Genomic DNA, 18,247 nt, shown 5'->3' with positions numbered 1-18,247 from the left:
AGTATTCATTACCACAAAAAAATGTTTGTTAATTTAAAGAAAAGGGAAATACACCTACACTGATGTAATCAAACTTTTGGTTTAAGCTGTACGCTCTTAAATAACAGAAGATTTAAATTTATACATTCATTTCAGCTTATTGAAACTGTCCTGATGTTAACTTATGGAAAAAATCTGTGTGGTTAGTAAGCTCAGAAAAAGCAAACATTTTTAAGAGAAGATGTCAGATAAATTCGTGAGTGCAATAGCTGAATTCTTAGAGGTAGAGGATATTTTCCCTTCCCCACTCCCTTCCCCATAGTTTTCCTCAGTTAAGATGTTTCTGGAGTAAAAATATATAAATATCTGGCCTACTATTTTTGCTCCAAAATTTTTGCAAATGTCTTTGGAGTCTGCTGAATTGTTATTCTTAACATTGCTGGCTAATGTTGAGAATCTACATTTGTAAGTGGTACTATTTTATTACACAAAACTGAAAATTACATTTCTTCTATAGGATGTTACTTTGAAATTAATACTAATGTGCTTGAGATTTGCATTTTAATAAATTTTACTTAGACCACAGTGAGCTGATGAACACTGGGAGATTTTTCAGTAGCATTTGTTTTCCTTCTTAGCATTTAAAGCTACTTGGGTATAGCATAACTCTTTTGAAATGAGCACTAATGAAGATGCTAGAAAAGATCTGAGAATATAACTCTAGCATATTTAGTATGAGTGAGTAACTTAATTGATGAGCTAGCAATGTGTTTACAGAACATATTTGTTCCAGAAAAAAGTGTCATTATGATAATTATTACATGTAGTGTGTTTCCTAAAAGGTGTTTTTAGCATCTCTTTAGAATATGGTGGGACAAAAAGAATTTTCTTTTTTAGAATTGTGCAATGATCATGCCTATATACAACGTGAGGTTAATCTATGGACATCCTGGTCTGTATGAATTTATGTACATGTAAACTGTATGCTTACCTTGTGTTCCAAAAAATCTTTTCAGATGTTCTCAGTGGTCTTAAATTTTTGAAGAGTATCCACAGAACTTCTCCTAATTGGCTGTCTTCCAGTATCTTCAGTTACATAGGGAATAACAGGGGGGGGGGAAAGAGAGGAGATGTCTGAATTTATTCTTCTTCTGAGCAATCAAGTGGTTTCCGTCACAGACTAGCTTGGTTCTGGAAATAGGTTGTTTTGTGGTTTGTTTTGTGGCAACCATCAGTGATTCCACACAATTGGGAAAGCTCACCCAAAAAGCAGATTGAAGAGCACAGACAGTTCAAAGAATATTTCTGCCATGAGCAAGACTGACAGTGGCTGGTTTAAAGGCAGTTCAAGTGTGTCTACGCATTTACATGTGAGAAGGAAATGCAGAATACATTGCTTGGACGTGATCATGGGCTATGTGCTTGGAGGTAGTGTAGGCTTGTAAAGGGGTGTATGCCAATATAATCTGATACAGTAAACAACTGAACTAAAGAGAAAAAAATAGAATTGTGTTGAAGTCTGCCTTGGAAGTCTTAAAACTGTCATGTGAACAGCTTTTATCAAATTTAGATATGCAATGGCAGCTGAGTGAGTACAGAGTTGTTACAGTATCTGCAGTTTTACTGGGTGTGCCTGGGGTGGAGTTACCTTTCTCCACCACAGCCCATATGCTACTGTGCTTGATATTAGTGACTAAAACAGTGGGGATACCACACCAGTGTGTTGGCTGTTGCTGAGCAGTGCTTGCAGAGCGTCAAGGCTTTCTCTCCCTCCATCCCCAAAACACACACAACAAGGAGGCTGGGGGTGTGCAAGAGGTTGGGAGGGGACATAACCAGCACAGCTGACCCAAACTGATACTCCATACCATATGATGTCACGCTCAGCAATAAAAACTCAGGGAAAGAAGGAGGAAGGGGGAATGTTTGTGGTTATGGCATTTGTCTTCCCAAGCAACTGAGGCCCTGCTTTCCAGGAGGTGGCTGGACATCTGTCTGCCAATGGAAAAGAGTAAATGAACTCCTTATTTGGCTTTGCTAGCTCACACAGCTTTTGCTATCTGTATTAAACTGTCATTATCTCTAACCATGAGTGTTCTCGCTTTCCTTCTATTTTTTCCTCACCCCATGGAAAAGGGGAGTGAGCAAGAGGCCGGATGGATGTTTGGCTGTTGGCCAGGGTCAACCCACCACAACAGTAATTCTTTTTTAATGTATTACATTACAACCTTAAACATGTTTTGAAAGGATTACATTTTTTTCCAGCTTCCTTCAGAAAGTCAGTTTACAGGTTTTATGCTTTAATGTGTCATAGTATGAAAAATATTTAGCTGAATGCCCAGAGTAGCTGAAGAAAGAAAAGCATTAATGCTAATTTAGATAAACTTCAGTGGTCTTTGCTGTAACCTGTCATCCTCTGAATTCTTGCACTGTTCAAGCACTTATATTTAACATGAGAATGCATTTGACCGTGCATGCTGCAGAGAAATAAATTAGGCATATATTTTTCTCTTTGTGACTGACTGGACTTGTGTATTATTATTTTAATTACCCCTCAGGCAATCTTCTGATGTGTGATTGTGTGCAGGTCAATGTTCTGCAAGTCCTTCAACATGACAGTTCATAGAATAATTATCCTGTCATCACACCTTGATTCATTGTTACATCATTTCTTGGGTTTTTTCTCTTACTCACATTTGCTTAGCAACCAGATCACACGTCTCTTATACTTATTATTCAAGTAATCACCCTCTGCAGCACATAGATGCATCAATTAAAGCCTTACAATGAAGTATATTGTTCTGTGTAGAATCCTCAGGTGTCAGGAATTAAAAATTGATTTTAAATGGTGTGGGCTTTCTTCAAATGGCTAATCTGTGCTTATATTAAACAAACAAGCATGCTAACCATTCAAAACAAAAAAGTGGTAGGTCACAATCAATAGGAAATGGATGATAAAATTATATTCTGTTCTTAAAGGGCTTAGTCCTTTTTAGAGATTTACCAATTTACATGCAGCTCTGAAATGTCTGAGTGCAGAACATCTATTTTAGATATGTTTTTTCAGACGCAAATCAATTTTGTATCTGCTTTATTTACTCTTACCTATATTCCTTTGTAAACATTTTCTGGCTAATTTTCAGATTTGGGCAAATTTCACAGCAAATTATTATTAGAATGAAGCTCAAGTACCCAGAAGCTGTCAAGATGGTTCAGTGATTTAATGTTGGAGTCCTGCAGCTTTGACTGTAATCAGCAGATGCTCTGGCATTACCATAAATGTTTTCTTAACCGTCTCTGTCAAAAAAAAGACAAGATTTTTCCTGTTTGGAGTCTGATGTTTCTGATTAAATTCGGTCTGGCTTCCTTTGCATAATTAATATACCATGATGATCTCTAACCATTTGTTTTTAATATCACCTTTTGAGCTAAACACATTTGCAAGGCTGCTTTGTAAGTCAGAACAGACAAAGGAAAACCAAGCCTATGTGTAAGTATCCTTTCTTTCAGTGGATTAGGAGGTCTTACTGCCTTCTGCCTTGATTTCTCAGCGAGTGTGAAGGATTCGGTTTTTCCGTCTCTCGTATTTTTTCATATTCTATGTAAAATTTTCTCTCTACGTTCCTCTGTAAGTGAGAGAGAGATTTCTTCTGTAAGAGCAAAGATGTGCTGTGTCTTAGATTTCTTGAAATTAAAAAAAATCCTCTTACATAGCAAGATTAACTTCTGTTAGCTGGTTATCGCTAAACAGTAATTGCATGCACTTGATGAGGAAAAGAGGAAACGAGAAATGCTACAGCTGGCTTCTGATGTTTTTTACATACCGAAGTGGCTGCTAAGAGTCTAATTGTTAGAATATAGGGCTGTAAATATGTTCGTTGCGTGAAAAATGCATACCATTAATGATGTTAAACACAGCATTTTGAATTCACAATGACTGGATTAATTACCCATGACAATGTGTCTCGAGTTTGTCTCATATGATAATTCAGTGATATTTGGAAGAGTCAGTAAAAGCCATCTTTAAAAAAGAATTCCTCTTTTAGACGCTGTTGAAATCCTGGTTCCTTTTCAAAGCAATTTGTCACACTTGCAAAGTACAGTTGTTCGTGTCAAATACACGTATGGCTGGATCATGTGTGGAGTAGAAACATTTTTTTATGTCCCATCTCTCTCCACACATGAGCAAGGTCCAATTACAGTCCATTCCAAAGAGAAGAAACAATTAAGTGAAAGCACATAACATTAATTAGAGCTTCATATAAAGAGAGAGAGATGAATTGTCAAAGGAATATATATGCAATCATCTTGCAGATCAAGGGGGAAAATGAATCACTTTTCCTCTGCCTTTATTTCCCAGTATTTAGTTTTGTGTGAGTATCTTCTTGAAAATGTACTCTCTCTGGCTACACAGTTTCAGTCTCCTTGATAGCATGCTTTTGACTGTTTTCTGCAGAGCTTTGTCAGAGGAAAGAAAGGACCATAATAACAATATTTGAACAATTAAAGTTACATGAACTAAGATGATTCGGCTTCATCCTATCTCCGGTGTGTTCATGAAGGCAATCTTGGATGTTAGTTTACACAGGTTAAACTTCACAATCAATCAGGTCTGCTTCAGTCCTGTTGAGAAGCACCCACGGTATACAGAATCACAGATATCTTTAATCTGACATCAATGTTGTGTAAATCTTTTTTCGATCTACGTAGAATTTGGAGTTCCCATAAATACTTTTTCAGGTTAGTAAATCACTACACTCTCACCTGTCATAGCAACAACAGCATGCAGCATGCTCTGTTGCCCTACTTCACTCCAGAGACTTGTTTGAAAAACATTTTAAAATGAGAGGAGCCTGAGAGCTGTATGCTATTCTTGCAATCTTTTGGATAATAGTGAACAACAGCCTACTGTGACTGTGACCTGTGAGGGCAAGAACTGCCCCAGGACATTGGTCCAGTACCTGTTACAGGAATGTGAGAAAATTATGTTTCTACTCAACTGTTAAAACTAACACCCACCTAATTTTCTTTCAGCTCTAGCCTTTCATCTTTATGCTGCTCCCAAAAACATTTGCAGGACTCTCTAGATCCCCCTTTCCCTTAGAAGCAGATCAATTCCTTAGGAGAGAAGTACAACAGGTGATGAGGGAAAGCCAATTTTTCCCATCAGTTGGATCTGACATTACAAAATATTTGTGCTCTACCTTCAGGCAGTGCAACCTACCAATACTCTGATTGCTGATATAAACCTGGGAATGGAAGTTTGGGCTAAAAACAAGAAATACAAATTCTATGGTTTTGTAGCAGTTATTAGAATAGTTAGGGAATAGCTTGTAAACATTTAATGTCAAGAAGAGAGGATAAGAAATAATTTAGTGCTAAACTCTTAAGGCAATTGCTAGACATAGTGATATAGTTTTTAAAAAATGTTTATGCTAAATAGTAAATACTTAACAGAAACAACAACGTTATTTAGAACTGCAGAGAGTGGAATCTTACAAATATCAGGTCAGTCTTTAAGATTGCTTCATTGTTTGTATTTGTTGGGGTCTATATTTTCCAGAGGTAGGAGGCTTCCTACTGTGTTTTTTTTCTGCAACAATTGGTAAAAGAAGACACAAATTTTGTGTTTCTTTTCCATTTTGGTTATTTTCATAAGCATATTACTTATCATTACCCATTGCAGCTGCCAGTGGCTTTCCTTTGATGGCAGCAGTCTTTATGCATATTCCTGAAATTATTTATCAACATGTACTTTGAAAGCAGTATTCATCTGTAGGTAGATGTTATGCACGCAGGTTTGGAGACTAAATGTGTCTACTGCTCAAAGGCATCAGTGGCAGTTCAGTATGTGGGATCTACATAAATTGTTGTCTGCTGTACAGAGGATAGCTTTAGACTATGGACCTCTATGTATCTTGTCACAGATCACTACCTTATACAGTCATCATTTTTGACTCTCTGTTAACTCTAAAGAGGATTTGAAATGACAAGCTACAATATACTTGTGAACAAAGTGAAAAAACAAGTAATAAACAACATTTCAGGAATTTAAAATAGTCTAAATGTGTTAACTTCCAGTTTTATCATTGTAATTTCCTGATCATTTCCTGACTTAAAGAAGAGAAAAAGTTGGTGTTTATCCTATTTGTACCTTGGGAGAAATCCTATAAACACCTAGGCTGCATAACATTTCTGGTCACTGCCTGAAGACCCACTGCCACTGGGTATCCATGTAGATCAATATTTATCTTTTTACCTCCTTCATCCCAACATAAGTAAGAAGATTAATTTATTATTTATTAATACTAAAGATGCCAAATTAATTATTTTGAAATTAAGAGACTTACACATTTAGGTTTTTTAAGAATGATTCAAACCATGTGCTCTAAAAATCAATAGACCACAAAGTAGGTTTCTGTTTTGGAAGTTTCCATTTTGCAGTTTCCTAGAAACTCCCAAATGTGCCTTCATGTGGGGAAAGTTGCATAAGAAGACACAGAAGATCCACTGTAATTTACAGTGAAATAGGGAGGATGCGAAACTCCTAAGTCTGAATTAGCCGTCAGACACTTCCAGAGGTTTCTTCTCTCACTTACATAAAAACCTTGGGTGATTTCTGTCAGTAGTCTGATCCACACTTTTGTTCTCTTTTCATCTTGACAGGCACTCAAGATTTTCATTTAAATACCAGTAACTTAAAGTTGCATTTCTTGTAACAGAAGTCATTGCCATATTAGAGGTGAGAATATATTAGTTTAAAGAGAGAAATGGGTCCCAACTCAATGCAAATGCAAAGTACACTTGGAAAAGACAGGAAAAAGATTGAATGGAGTGATCAACAGGAACTTAAAGTAATCTTTGAGAAGGTGTAGGTAGGTAAGGGATTAAAAGAATTTTTAAAGGCTTTGCTTTAAGGCCAAGTAAAAGGGAACTGGTCCAGCATAGTTCCTCTCACGACAAATTAGTTTGCTCACAGTTTGTAATTGATTTTCTTTGAAATTTATTTTCTATAAATCCTCTATGTTAGCCTGACTTGGTGCTGACATACTCTGTTCTTGCCTTTGAAATGAACAAAAAAACCTATATTCGCTGTTTCTGAAAACTTTGTCTCATCTAAATTGAACTTACTGGTTAGTGTTTATTCCTTGCATTTCACACCTTTTTAACACAACACTCAAGAATAGCAGCAACTATTAAATTAAATGTGCATAAAAGTAATTTTTTTTAAATGTTCCAAAACTCAGTAACACTTTTCCATGCCTCATTAATTATTGTCTGCTTTAGATTAGTCAAGTTGTGAGCATTTAGCATGAAATACTAAGGTGTGAGAAATTACTTATCAAGCAAAGACCATTCAAGTACAGCTACAACTCCTTTAGGTGTTAGGGCTGGGGCTGCAGGGTATAACTGAAATAAGTCGTAACAACACACAGTGCTCCTTTAACATTTCAGGGACATTCTCCAATCCTACCCTTGTCAGTCACAGAAATTGTTGAAAAAATATGCAACTAATAAAAAGTGGCAATAAAAAGTATTATTTAAGGTATTTTCCATTATACTATCCAGCAAGGAGCTATCCCATTTTTTATGACTGATGTTATGTAATAGACGTGGACCTTCTAGCTATAGCAGTCTTTCATATTATGTCTAGATTCTGCTTCTGGGTGGTAAGGCAGGCTTTTAAGATAATTATGTCTTGTTATGTTCTAACATCAATGCCAAGGTTTGGAAATGGATTTCAGAAGGCCAACTTTGGGCTGTATAAATGACATCAAGGAAAGCTGGGTGCCTGAAAAAACTCAGGGCTCACAACTGTCCAGTATCTTAGTCTCTAATAGGAATGGGGGGCCAGTGTAAGAAGCAAGACCCTCATTTCATACTTGAGAGGAAAACAAGAATTAATGATTTTCTCGTTGACATTTTGGAGCCAAGGGTTTGGAATCTGGAAGTTCAAAATGACAATTTTCAGAATTGGTGGGGTTTTTTAATTCGAAAATTTAAAATAGGGAATGCTAAAAGACAGATAGAGTCGTCTTATCTCTAAGCCATTGTGGTGGGTTGGTCTCAGGTAGCAGTCAAACTCCCATCCAGCCGCTCATTCAGTTCCCCCTTTGGTGGGGTGGGATGGGGAGGGGAATAGGAAGAACAGGAGCAGGAAAGCTCATGGGTCAAGACGAAGACAGGGAGATCACTTACCAGTTACGGGCAAATCAGTCTTGACTTGGGGAAAATTAATATATTGCCAATATATAACACTACTGATTTGGGTATTGGGAAACAGAACCAAAAAAAGAATCAAAACACTTAGGGAAAACATACTCCTCCTGCTTTCTTAGGCTCGGCTTCACTCCATACCCCTCTCCTACCCCCCTTAGCACCACAGGTTACACTCAGTCCCATCAGTGAGGCAACTAATGGCAGAAAGGGGTGACAGGCTCAGCTGTGCCCTGCGGCTGCTTTAGAGCTGAAGCTAGATGCAGCTGAAGTGGGAATTCAGAACCTCCACCTTGTTGTGAACTTAAAAACTGAGGTCATCAAAATGTCTGCCAGCAGTGGTCATATTCAGCCTTTCAAAATAAGAGTCTAAGTACATCTCAACCATCTGAAACATAAGCCAGTATTGCCCAGTTTATGTCAGAAAAAGGTAGTTCATACTTAGAAACTCTTTTGCTGTTTTCCTCATATCATCAGCAAAGCACCAGGGATGCTTTATACTTTGGTATTGGCAAGGGAACCCCTTAGGAACATCTCCAGACTAACTTCTCAAGGGCTTCTGTTTATTTAGATGGAGCATATGGGCGTATACAGTGATAACGTCACAAGGCCCGTGGTATGTGACCATTGTCTAAATACGCTTGTTAAGGTTGCACTGGGACATGCGTGATGATGTGGTCAATGTAATTTGTGGAAGATGGGCAGGACTTCCAGACAGAAGCTGGACTGCTGCAAGCATTCCAGCTTGTAGGAATGCTGTACAGCTGCATCCAGAATCAGCACATCACACTGCCATCAAAAACACATTCTCTTTTCCCCTTCAGTTTTGCTGGGAAAACATGTGAGTGCAGCACCAACATGGTGCTGTAGCTTTTCCCTGACTTTCAGTTCCATGCATCAGGAACAGAGAACCAGAGACAAACTATGGCACCACACTGGGGAGCCAGTGATGAGGATTATGGCTAGGGCTGTTATTTTTTCCAAGCCAAAGCTATTTGGCATGAGGCCATTCCCTCAGAGTATCTTCTAGCACAGGCAAGTCATGACTTACAATGTAAAAATAATTTGAATTGGTGGTGAGGTTGGTATGTGTGCGCTTTAGAAAAGCTTGGCATAGACATTGCTTAAGGAATATGACATAGCATGTGAAGCACAAGCCAGAGAAATCAAAAATATTCCACTGGGTTTTGGAGCATTTTTCCCTGTTAACTTGGTAAAAGATGTAATGAGGTTGTAACTGCAATTGTTCTTTCTTATGTTACAATTTTGTCATGCCACACATTGAGATGTATGACTGTAATACAAGCATATAATGCCGTGTAATGCAGTTCTCCTTATTGTATTTGCAACTTTATTTTTCAATCGGTGTACAAGTATTTACATAAAAACTAAATATGTCCTTAGTATCAAGACTTTTATTGAGAAACTATGCAATGAAATAAAGCTTTTCAAAGCCCTTTTTTATTTTAAATATTTATTAGTCGTTTTAAAAAAATCCTTATCTCTACTCTAGTGAGTCTCTTGCAATCATTTTTGTTCTCTATTAAAGGTAATATATAACAGTAATATGCAGGATTTAAAAATCTCCAATTGATCATATTTTGCTTCCCCAAGTTCACAGCAGGCAGGTCTCATACTACTGATTTTTTCTTGTTCACATGCTAGCCCACAATTTCCTTTTTCTGAATATGAAGTATGTAGCTTTTAATAGATTATAAGCATATCATTATAAGTTATTCTATGCTAGGACACCGTTTAAACTATGGAAAGCTATTAAGCACAATTTTCTATCAACTGAATTTCCTGAGCATTGCTGTTAATCAAAGTAATTTTAAAAGACTTGTATCTAGATGATAGTAACTATTTGGCTCTAGGTTATGTGAATATGATTTTGAAATGGTTTTGGTTAACAGCAATGTTCAGGGAATTCATATCTGCGAAAACTGAATTTTAATAGGTTTGAAGGACACACAAGAGTTAGATATTGAACAAGGGAAAGAAAAAGATTTAAATGTCATGGAATGTGGACACTGAGACTTTAGTAGCGTACAATGCGATCTCTGCCTAACCTGTGCCTGGAAGCATTCAGTAGCAGTAAAGTCAAAACTATTATGCGCACATGTCTTCTCACCCCAGTGTTTAGAAAAGTTAAGCATGAATTCAAAGGCTTTGTTTTTTTTTCATCTGCATAGTGATTGTTACGGTACAGGTGAATGACAGTTTTTGATTGCTAAAAGTGACCAAACATTAGAAACTTGTCTCAGCTACTTCCAATATATACAGCAAATTAATAAGTTCTGTCTTTATCCAGTGATTTTTAATGTCTGATTTCTTTTTGTCTTGCTACTGCCGGAAGGTACACCTTGCTACAGTAGGTGGACAAATAGTGCATCTCCAGAAATGTAAGCTTTCTTCTTAACAAGACTTCATGTAGAAGTGCCTTTCCATGAGTAGTTTTCTTTAAATCTTCTATAACTTTATTATATTCAATTCTCTAAAAGTGTATTTGAACCAAGGTGTGTAAGTGTGTAAATATATTTATATTATTCTGCACTTTGTTTCAAATATAGTTTACTGCCAAAAGTACAAAACAGATTTATGTATATCCATGATGTAATGGTTCAAAGTAGTTTAGAAAAGGCTGTTTGTATCTGTATGGTTTATGGGTTTTCTGTGGGTGCCCTTGTTCTAGAAATGTAAGATTAAAATGGTGGCCCGATGTCACTAAGCCATCTCCTTGCTGTTGCAGGCAACCATATCAAATATCATCTTCAGAAACAGATCAAATTCCTCCTTATAACTGGTTATGGTTTTTTGCTCTCACTTCTATATGTGTGCATTACAAAACTTCATTACTCTGATGGTTCAAAAGGTTTTAACTTCTAATAGAAATATATTAATGGCTGCTTATTCGTGTGCTTACTTTGTCAGTCAGTCTCGACTTGGGGCTTTTCTTGAAAGCAAATGACTATATCCTTCATAGCCTTTATCGGACTACACTAAGGAAATCCAGCTCTTCTACTGTCCTGATCAAAGCTACATGCTAACCTGCAGCAGCTTGCAGCCTTGTAGTTTTAAATTTGTATGCAAAGTGCATTGGCTCTTTTAAACCACCCACCTCAACAGTTGCAGGTTGAAAATGGACTTTGGTTTTACCACTATAGCGTAAGATTCAGGAGAGGTGTGGTAGCAATCCAAAGTCATGACTGTGGAATGGATGGGGTAGCAAATCACTGACGCGTGCAAGTTTTGAATCAGTGTGTGAAGCAGTACAGGGTGTTTAAGAGTTTGGGGTTAACACAAATTAATTCCTGCTTGATTAAAATAAAAAAACTGGCAGGTAGACATTAACATTTCTGAGGAATTAGTGAGACTTTTTATCTTGCTCCTACCTAAGGAATTTTAAACTTTGACTTAAATGGAAGTGATCTTTCACTCTGATAAGAAGAATGCCACCAGCAGCATATATACCTCACGTATTACAGCAGTTAATTCTTTAGGTGCATATTTACCAAAGTGAAATCTAGGACTGTAAGTAAATATGTATGCTTTCTGAGCCAGGCCTAGCAAAAAGTTCAGCATTTCTGAATGAGATTCACAACAGCCAGTTTACTAAGCAGGGAACTGCCTACCTACACATCTGTTAATACTGGACATGCACTTAGGCATAGCAATGCTATATGGACAAGTTCCTCCTTGACTGAAAGAACATACACAGAAAAGATGCCACCTGATTTAGGAAGCAGCTGAAATAACAACTTTGAGATGATGAAACTGGATTTAGATAAAATATGTGTGTCCAAATCTTTTTTTTTTTTTTTTTTTTTTTTTTTTAATTGACACTAGCTGCTCAGTATTTTTTGTAGTATGGCTGAGACCAAAGTGTTGTCATCATTTAGGAAGTGCTGCTAATCACTAGTGTAGTGTCACGTATTAAGAACATGACACTTTGTGATTTTTCCAGTGAATCATGGCATCTTCACTGCACAGGAGTTACAACAGATGAAACATGGACTATTCAAATAAACTGGCCAGTGATTAAGGCACTTTCTTAATCCCATTTCCCATTGTTTCAGGACCTCTCAAACTGAAGGGAAAGACTCTGGTCCTTCAAGCTGAATGCTCAACTTATGCTCTAGGCATTAGTCTATGCCTAGAAAGTCACAAATACCAACACGATTGCTGCTATTTTAAGGGGGGAAAAAAGACACAGCTGTACTCAGCTTAACTCAGTCACTATCCCCATGCAACAATTCCAGATTGTAGGCAGCAAGTTATGGGACCCACCTTTCTGCAAGGCTGAGTCAGTTACCAAGCTTCAAAGCAGGACAAGAGTTTAGATGGATCCCAACATCTACTACTTCTTAATAGCTAACTTGCAGCAGTTCCCTGCTTAGACTCTGCTGTTCTAAATCTCACTGTAAGGCACCTTTCTCTGCCCCTCGCACGCTATGAGAAACTGGGGAAAATATTGGTGGATTTTACTTTGAGGCCTCAGTTCATAAGTAAGTGTTCACCACCTCCATTATTCAATCTAGTTCATTATACCTAACTGATCCTCACGCTTGAGTATTTTGGAGTGAAGACTTAGCTGAACTGCAAAGTAGTTAGAATTTGGGTGTTGGTATGCTTGAGAAGCTTACTTTCACTGCCTCATTTATTGTTGCCCTTTTATAAAGTCCAACACCTATACTTAATCTCTGATTAATACAATATGGCTTTTTCTACATCAAAAAAAAGTATTGATTTTCAAAACACCAAGTATTTTTCCCACTGCCCCTAGACTGAATGCAAACAAAAAGGGCTATGGTGCAGCTAGTATTTTGCATATTGATACAGGTAGCATGCTTTTAGTAACCTGCAAATATGTGTTCAGAATCAATAAATATAAACATTTAAATAGAACGAGATATTTAAAAGTGTACATAAAAGGGATATTTTAATTATATATGGTTGGTTTATTTTATGTAATTATAAAGATGTGTTCATACCCAATCTTTGGCCTCCTGTGTTTCAGGAAAACTGAAATGTGTGCTGCTGTATCTTCAGGGTCAAACTATTTTCCATAGTATAAAATCGAAATTACATTTTTCAGTTAAGTGCAAAATTCAGCTATTATCAAATTTTAATTAAGAATTGTTTATCTGATTTAGAAGATGACAGAAATAAGGTATTTATTTTCCTCCACTTGCTGAAAGGTGATCATACTTACAAAATTCGCTGAGATTGTCCAAGAAAGTGTGTAAAATCCTCATCCATCACCGAGAGCCCCTGGTCAGGGAATGACAGTGCAGTAAATATCTTCAGCAGCTGCCTTTTAATGTACAAGCTGTTTTCGGTAGGAATTTTCAGCACTCACATAAAACACACTGTCATGAGTGACTGCCTGTGCTCCAAAGTCATTACTATTGGGATGATGGAACATCTTTCAGTGAATAACCAAAAAACTTTAAATGTCATGTCAAGTTTGTTGAAGCCATTTTCAAGCCTTGCTCAAGGTTACATGAATACTGAGTATGCCTGTTTTTAAAAAGTTTGAGATCTATGAGAGGGACCACTCATGTGCTGGTTTTGAGAACAGTCTCTTGATTTGGGGGGAGGGAACAAAAAAAAGAAATTTGTCTGTTAATACATGTCAATTCAGCAAAGCTCCTGGATATTAACTGAGTGGAACTTTTGTGACAATCAATGCCAGTGATGTTCAGCAAAAAGTAGCAAGTTATGCAAATTCTGAAAATTACCTAGCTTCCTAAAAGAACACAAAGGAAAGAACAATTATTACAATAGAAAATTAAATTGAAATAGATTTTTAAAATACATTTTAAAATTTGAACAATTAAAAAAATATGTGGAAAATGTAATTAACCAGATAAAACTTTGGAAGACACTGAGAAGTGCAGAGTACTCTGTTTTCTCTTTGACTCCAGTAAGAAAGGAGGATCCTGTCAGGTTCTAGCTGTGATTTTGTAGGAAATATAGATGCTAATCTAATGAAGTCATGTAAAGTCTGTATCACTTCCAAGGGACCAAGCCCACTGCTTTTGAAGTGATAATATTTTTTGTCTTGCCTCCTTGGCAATCATTACTCCTTCTAGTACATCATCTGCATGTAAAATTTTGTCTGATCAAGAGGTCTTTTTATACTACAAAATATTGAAACTGAGTATTTTAATAGTGAAACGAGGTTTATTTGTTTTATCTTCTGCAGAGAACCAGAAAGGACAACTAGAGAAGTCATGTTCGCACCACAGTATCAGTTTAAGCCTGACAAGAAGCCCAGTCACCAAAGAGGTTACTTATGATATGGAAACAAGTTCTTCTACAGCATGGAACAAGGCTGTTGGGAGAAAGGAAGCCTGTCATGGAGAAGGGACCAAAGAAAAGAAAATAGATCGTATCCAGTCATCTTCTAAGGGAGAAGCCATTCCAGAAGTAGAAGCTCTCCTGGCAAGACTGCGAGCACTGTAGAATAATCACATAAAGGATTAAATCAAAGCTTAAAAACAAGCTATAATAGCCTACATCTTTAAAGATACACTAATTTTCTATTATTGACATTGCATACTTCTGAGTTCCCAGCTTCTCTATGGATGAATACTCTACTTCTAAACTGTTTGGTTGCATGATTGTACAAAATGATGCTATAGTTTTGCATAACTGCAAGATGATTTTTATTGTATGTTTTTACCTTCTGAGCATATGAAAAATATCAGAAGAAACAGATACTAAATTATTCCAAGGCACAATCCTTTTAGTGGACAAACTGCAGACCACGGGTTTTGAGAGTTTCTCAAAATAGGAATATCTTTTAAATTTAAATAATATTGTTAAATCGTCATGCCTTGGAGTAAGGGTCAGTGAATAACAGAAAAGGTATTCTTATATTTTCTACTGCAATTGCTATACTTAAGAGGTTTTAGTACCTAAAAACTATTATTAGAGCATCCTTTGCAATTATAGTAATAGGAAATAAGTATCATATAAATCAGCCATGTTCAAGTTTGAGTTCATCAAAGACCACCAAAGTTTGCTGAATTATATATGTATTTACAAAATATATATCCATGGACAGTAAACAAAAAATCTATGCAAATAATATACTTTATGTGTGATTAATATATCACTGCTGTTAAGCTTAGTTATGATTGTTATATCAAAATAATATATATGATTTCTGTGATTGCATGGTTTTGCAATTGTGTCCATAGTGGGGGAAAATGTCTTCACAGTTATTTACTAGTGTAATTTTTTATCTTTTCACATGTGAGTTAATATGTTTCTATAAAAGGAACATGTAATGGAAAAGGTTTTTACAATTGGCTTTTCACAAACTCATTTTCCAATAGCCCATAAAGTCTTATTTGCTGGCACAATGGGAATCTTGCACATAATTGCATCTCTTTTATCCCACTGTCATTGTACATTGTTACGTGTTCGCTATCGTATTTATTAATTGCACATCATAAAGAATCTCTACCTATGTTACCAAGTAGGAAGCTACTATTAGGATCTTTGCTCCATTATTTAAAGCTTCCTTATTATAAGAGTGTATTAGGTATCTAATATCTTTCATCTAAATTACTCTATTTTTCTTTACAAAATGCTGAAAAATATGTCTTTCAATAAGAGTCAGTTACATGAAACCAGTGTTTCAATGCTCCAGTCTTTTTATATCCTTGTTTAAGTTGCCTTCGTACTTTCTGCACTAAACATTAATAAAGTTAATTAGAACTCAGAAAGTGGGCCCGTTTATACATACTGCATGGAGGGTTTTTCAGCTGTCATGGGAATCAATCTCGTGTTTCTGGGTCTGTTGTAACTGTCATTATACACTCTAATTACATTTCCCACCTTAGCTGAAAAAAACAAGAGGTATAAACAGAAGTCAGGGAAAGATACAGAGAAAGCCCATCAGTCATTTCTTCAGCTGTCCTTGCAAACAACAGGCAAAGCTGTCATACAAGGCCGCCTTTGGTAACTTGAAATTGCATAGAGTAACTGTAGAATTGGGGCTTAATGCATCTTTAGTGGATAACTAGAAATACAACTACTAGTTGTATTTCTACACTGTCTTCTGCACCTCCACTGTTAAGACTTACTATTCCTGTTTACAGGGTGCAGTAAAACGTACTATCTGCAAAGTACAATATGCTTGACTAAGTAAAATGGTGTTTCAAACACAAAGAAGTAGTAAAAAAAAAAAAATAACCATTCACTGGATGTCTTCAGTTGCTGAGGACATGCTAAAATAAAAGGGCTAGGAGTAGAGAACTGTCTCTGAAATACTAGTAGGATGACCTACCAAGTGAAGGTGGAAGTACAAATTCATTTTCCTGAACACAGTAAACTTGTTCATTTTACTTAGTGGGTAATAGTCCACAACAGAAAACTGACAGTTCAGGACACTACTGTGTAGTTTATCAAAGAAAAGTTACAAAACTATCTATCTACTGAAATTTTCAATAAACAAAATGCTACTAGCAGTCTAGCATCTTCTGATTTTAAAATAAATATTTACATTTAAAATTATAGATCTTAAGCTACCTTTTCTTACAGTTTGAGAATCTTTTAGAAATGTGTTCCAGGGCTTTTAGTCCTTCTAAGATATTGTGTTTCTGAATTAATCCTTTCAAGCAGCCATCAAGTTAATTCACAGTTTCTTTTGTATAATGAGGAGAATAAAAAAAACTATACAACTTCTTAGAATTCATGTAAATACAGTATGTATTTTTTTCCCCCTTCGATATTTCATTGTACCATCATAATTTGATGTATTCAGAGTTCAAGTACACAGTCCAGTTGAAGTACACAGTAAGTTTTCTTTCTACGTTTCTTCTTTCTGTAACTTCCATTAGAAGCAAACAAATACACAGGACATTTTTGATTGATGATAGGAAAAAGTGCTTGTATTGCCTAATGAGTTCAGGTAAAAATAACTTTGAAAGTATTATATCTGTATTCAATTTCTGTGCTTTTATGTTTTTATTAAAGTATAAAACTCAGCTTCTAAATTATATGAAGTAAATTGCTTTAATTAAATTTAAAAATTAATTCATTTATTCAATTTAAAATTTCAAGTTAATTCAATCTAAAAATACTTAGGGTAGACCTTTAATGGTGTGTGCTAGTTATTTTTACTAAGCCATGTTTTAGTAAGTATCAAGTCTATTCCTTGAACTGAGGGATTGAGCTATATACCACTTGTGCTAGATATTGAAGGTTTCATATACTGTGCAAAGCCCTCTCTTTCTGTAATTCACACCTGAAAATCAAATCCTTATATAACAAGAGCTTCCTGATTTCTTCAAACATGACTGCTCAGATAAAAGCATTTGAAGTAAACTTGCGAGGTACATTCCACTGCTCCTTCTCTACCTGAGGAGCAGACAGAAGGCACAAACACCCATGGCTTTTCTTACCAGTAAAACTGTAAAAGTCTAACACATCTTTTTGATTTTTCACATTCATTTTGGATGACTTTTCGTTTCACTCAGTAAAAGAATTTTGATTACTACATCAATTTTTACTTTATGTATACACCATATTATTCATGGCAGTGGTCTACATTCATATGTAATATTCTAATGTTTTGACCTTATCAAGATATGAATGTTTGTGATCCGTCTCTTCAAGCTGCATGCAACTAACCTTGACACCTGGCTTATGGACCATAGGTAATATACTAGTCTGTGTAAATCCAGAAGTAAAAATGATGGTAGCAGCTTTATTACAAAATAGTACCACAGCACCAGGAGGTGTTGGCTGCCATGAGATGCTGATACTGCTCTGAATCAGGCACTTCGTTAAAAGAGCATGGACCAGCAACCTGAGAAAATTGTAGTTACTTTTTGTTCCCCATTAATCATGGCAACGCTACTGCTTAGGAGACTGAAAAGACTACATGTTGAAAAAAAAAAAAAAAACCTCAGATGCAGTTGTTATAAACAGCTTTCCTCCAACACACAATTCTCCTTGTTTTACCTCACATGAGCAGTCCTCATCCTGGCCCATCCAAAGTCACACTTCCCAGAACTGAACGAGTTAATACTGA

The 18,247-nt window shown here is 36.2% G+C and overlaps 1 protein-coding gene across 1 annotated transcript in view; it reads left to right on the top strand.

Moving 5' to 3' along the window:
- Window positions 1-14,664, top strand: part of DIAPH3 (diaphanous related formin 3) — a gene marked incomplete at both ends in the record, with an annotated part of 259,224 nt that extends 244,560 nt beyond the window's left edge. The window contains one exon of the mRNA XM_082303926.1: window positions 14,405-14,664. Within this exon, the coding sequence (XP_082160052.1) occupies window positions 14,405-14,664 (260 nt within the window). The remainder of the gene's footprint in view (window positions 1-14,404) is intronic.
- Between the last annotated feature and the right edge of the window lie 3,583 nt (window positions 14,665-18,247).

Source organism: Platalea leucorodia (genome assembly GCF_965183815.1).
Source record: "Platalea leucorodia genome assembly, chromosome: 2".
Classification (NCBI taxonomy): Eukaryota; Metazoa; Chordata; class Aves; order Pelecaniformes; family Threskiornithidae; genus Platalea; species Platalea leucorodia.
This window is presented reverse-complemented; position numbering and strand designations above follow the sequence as displayed.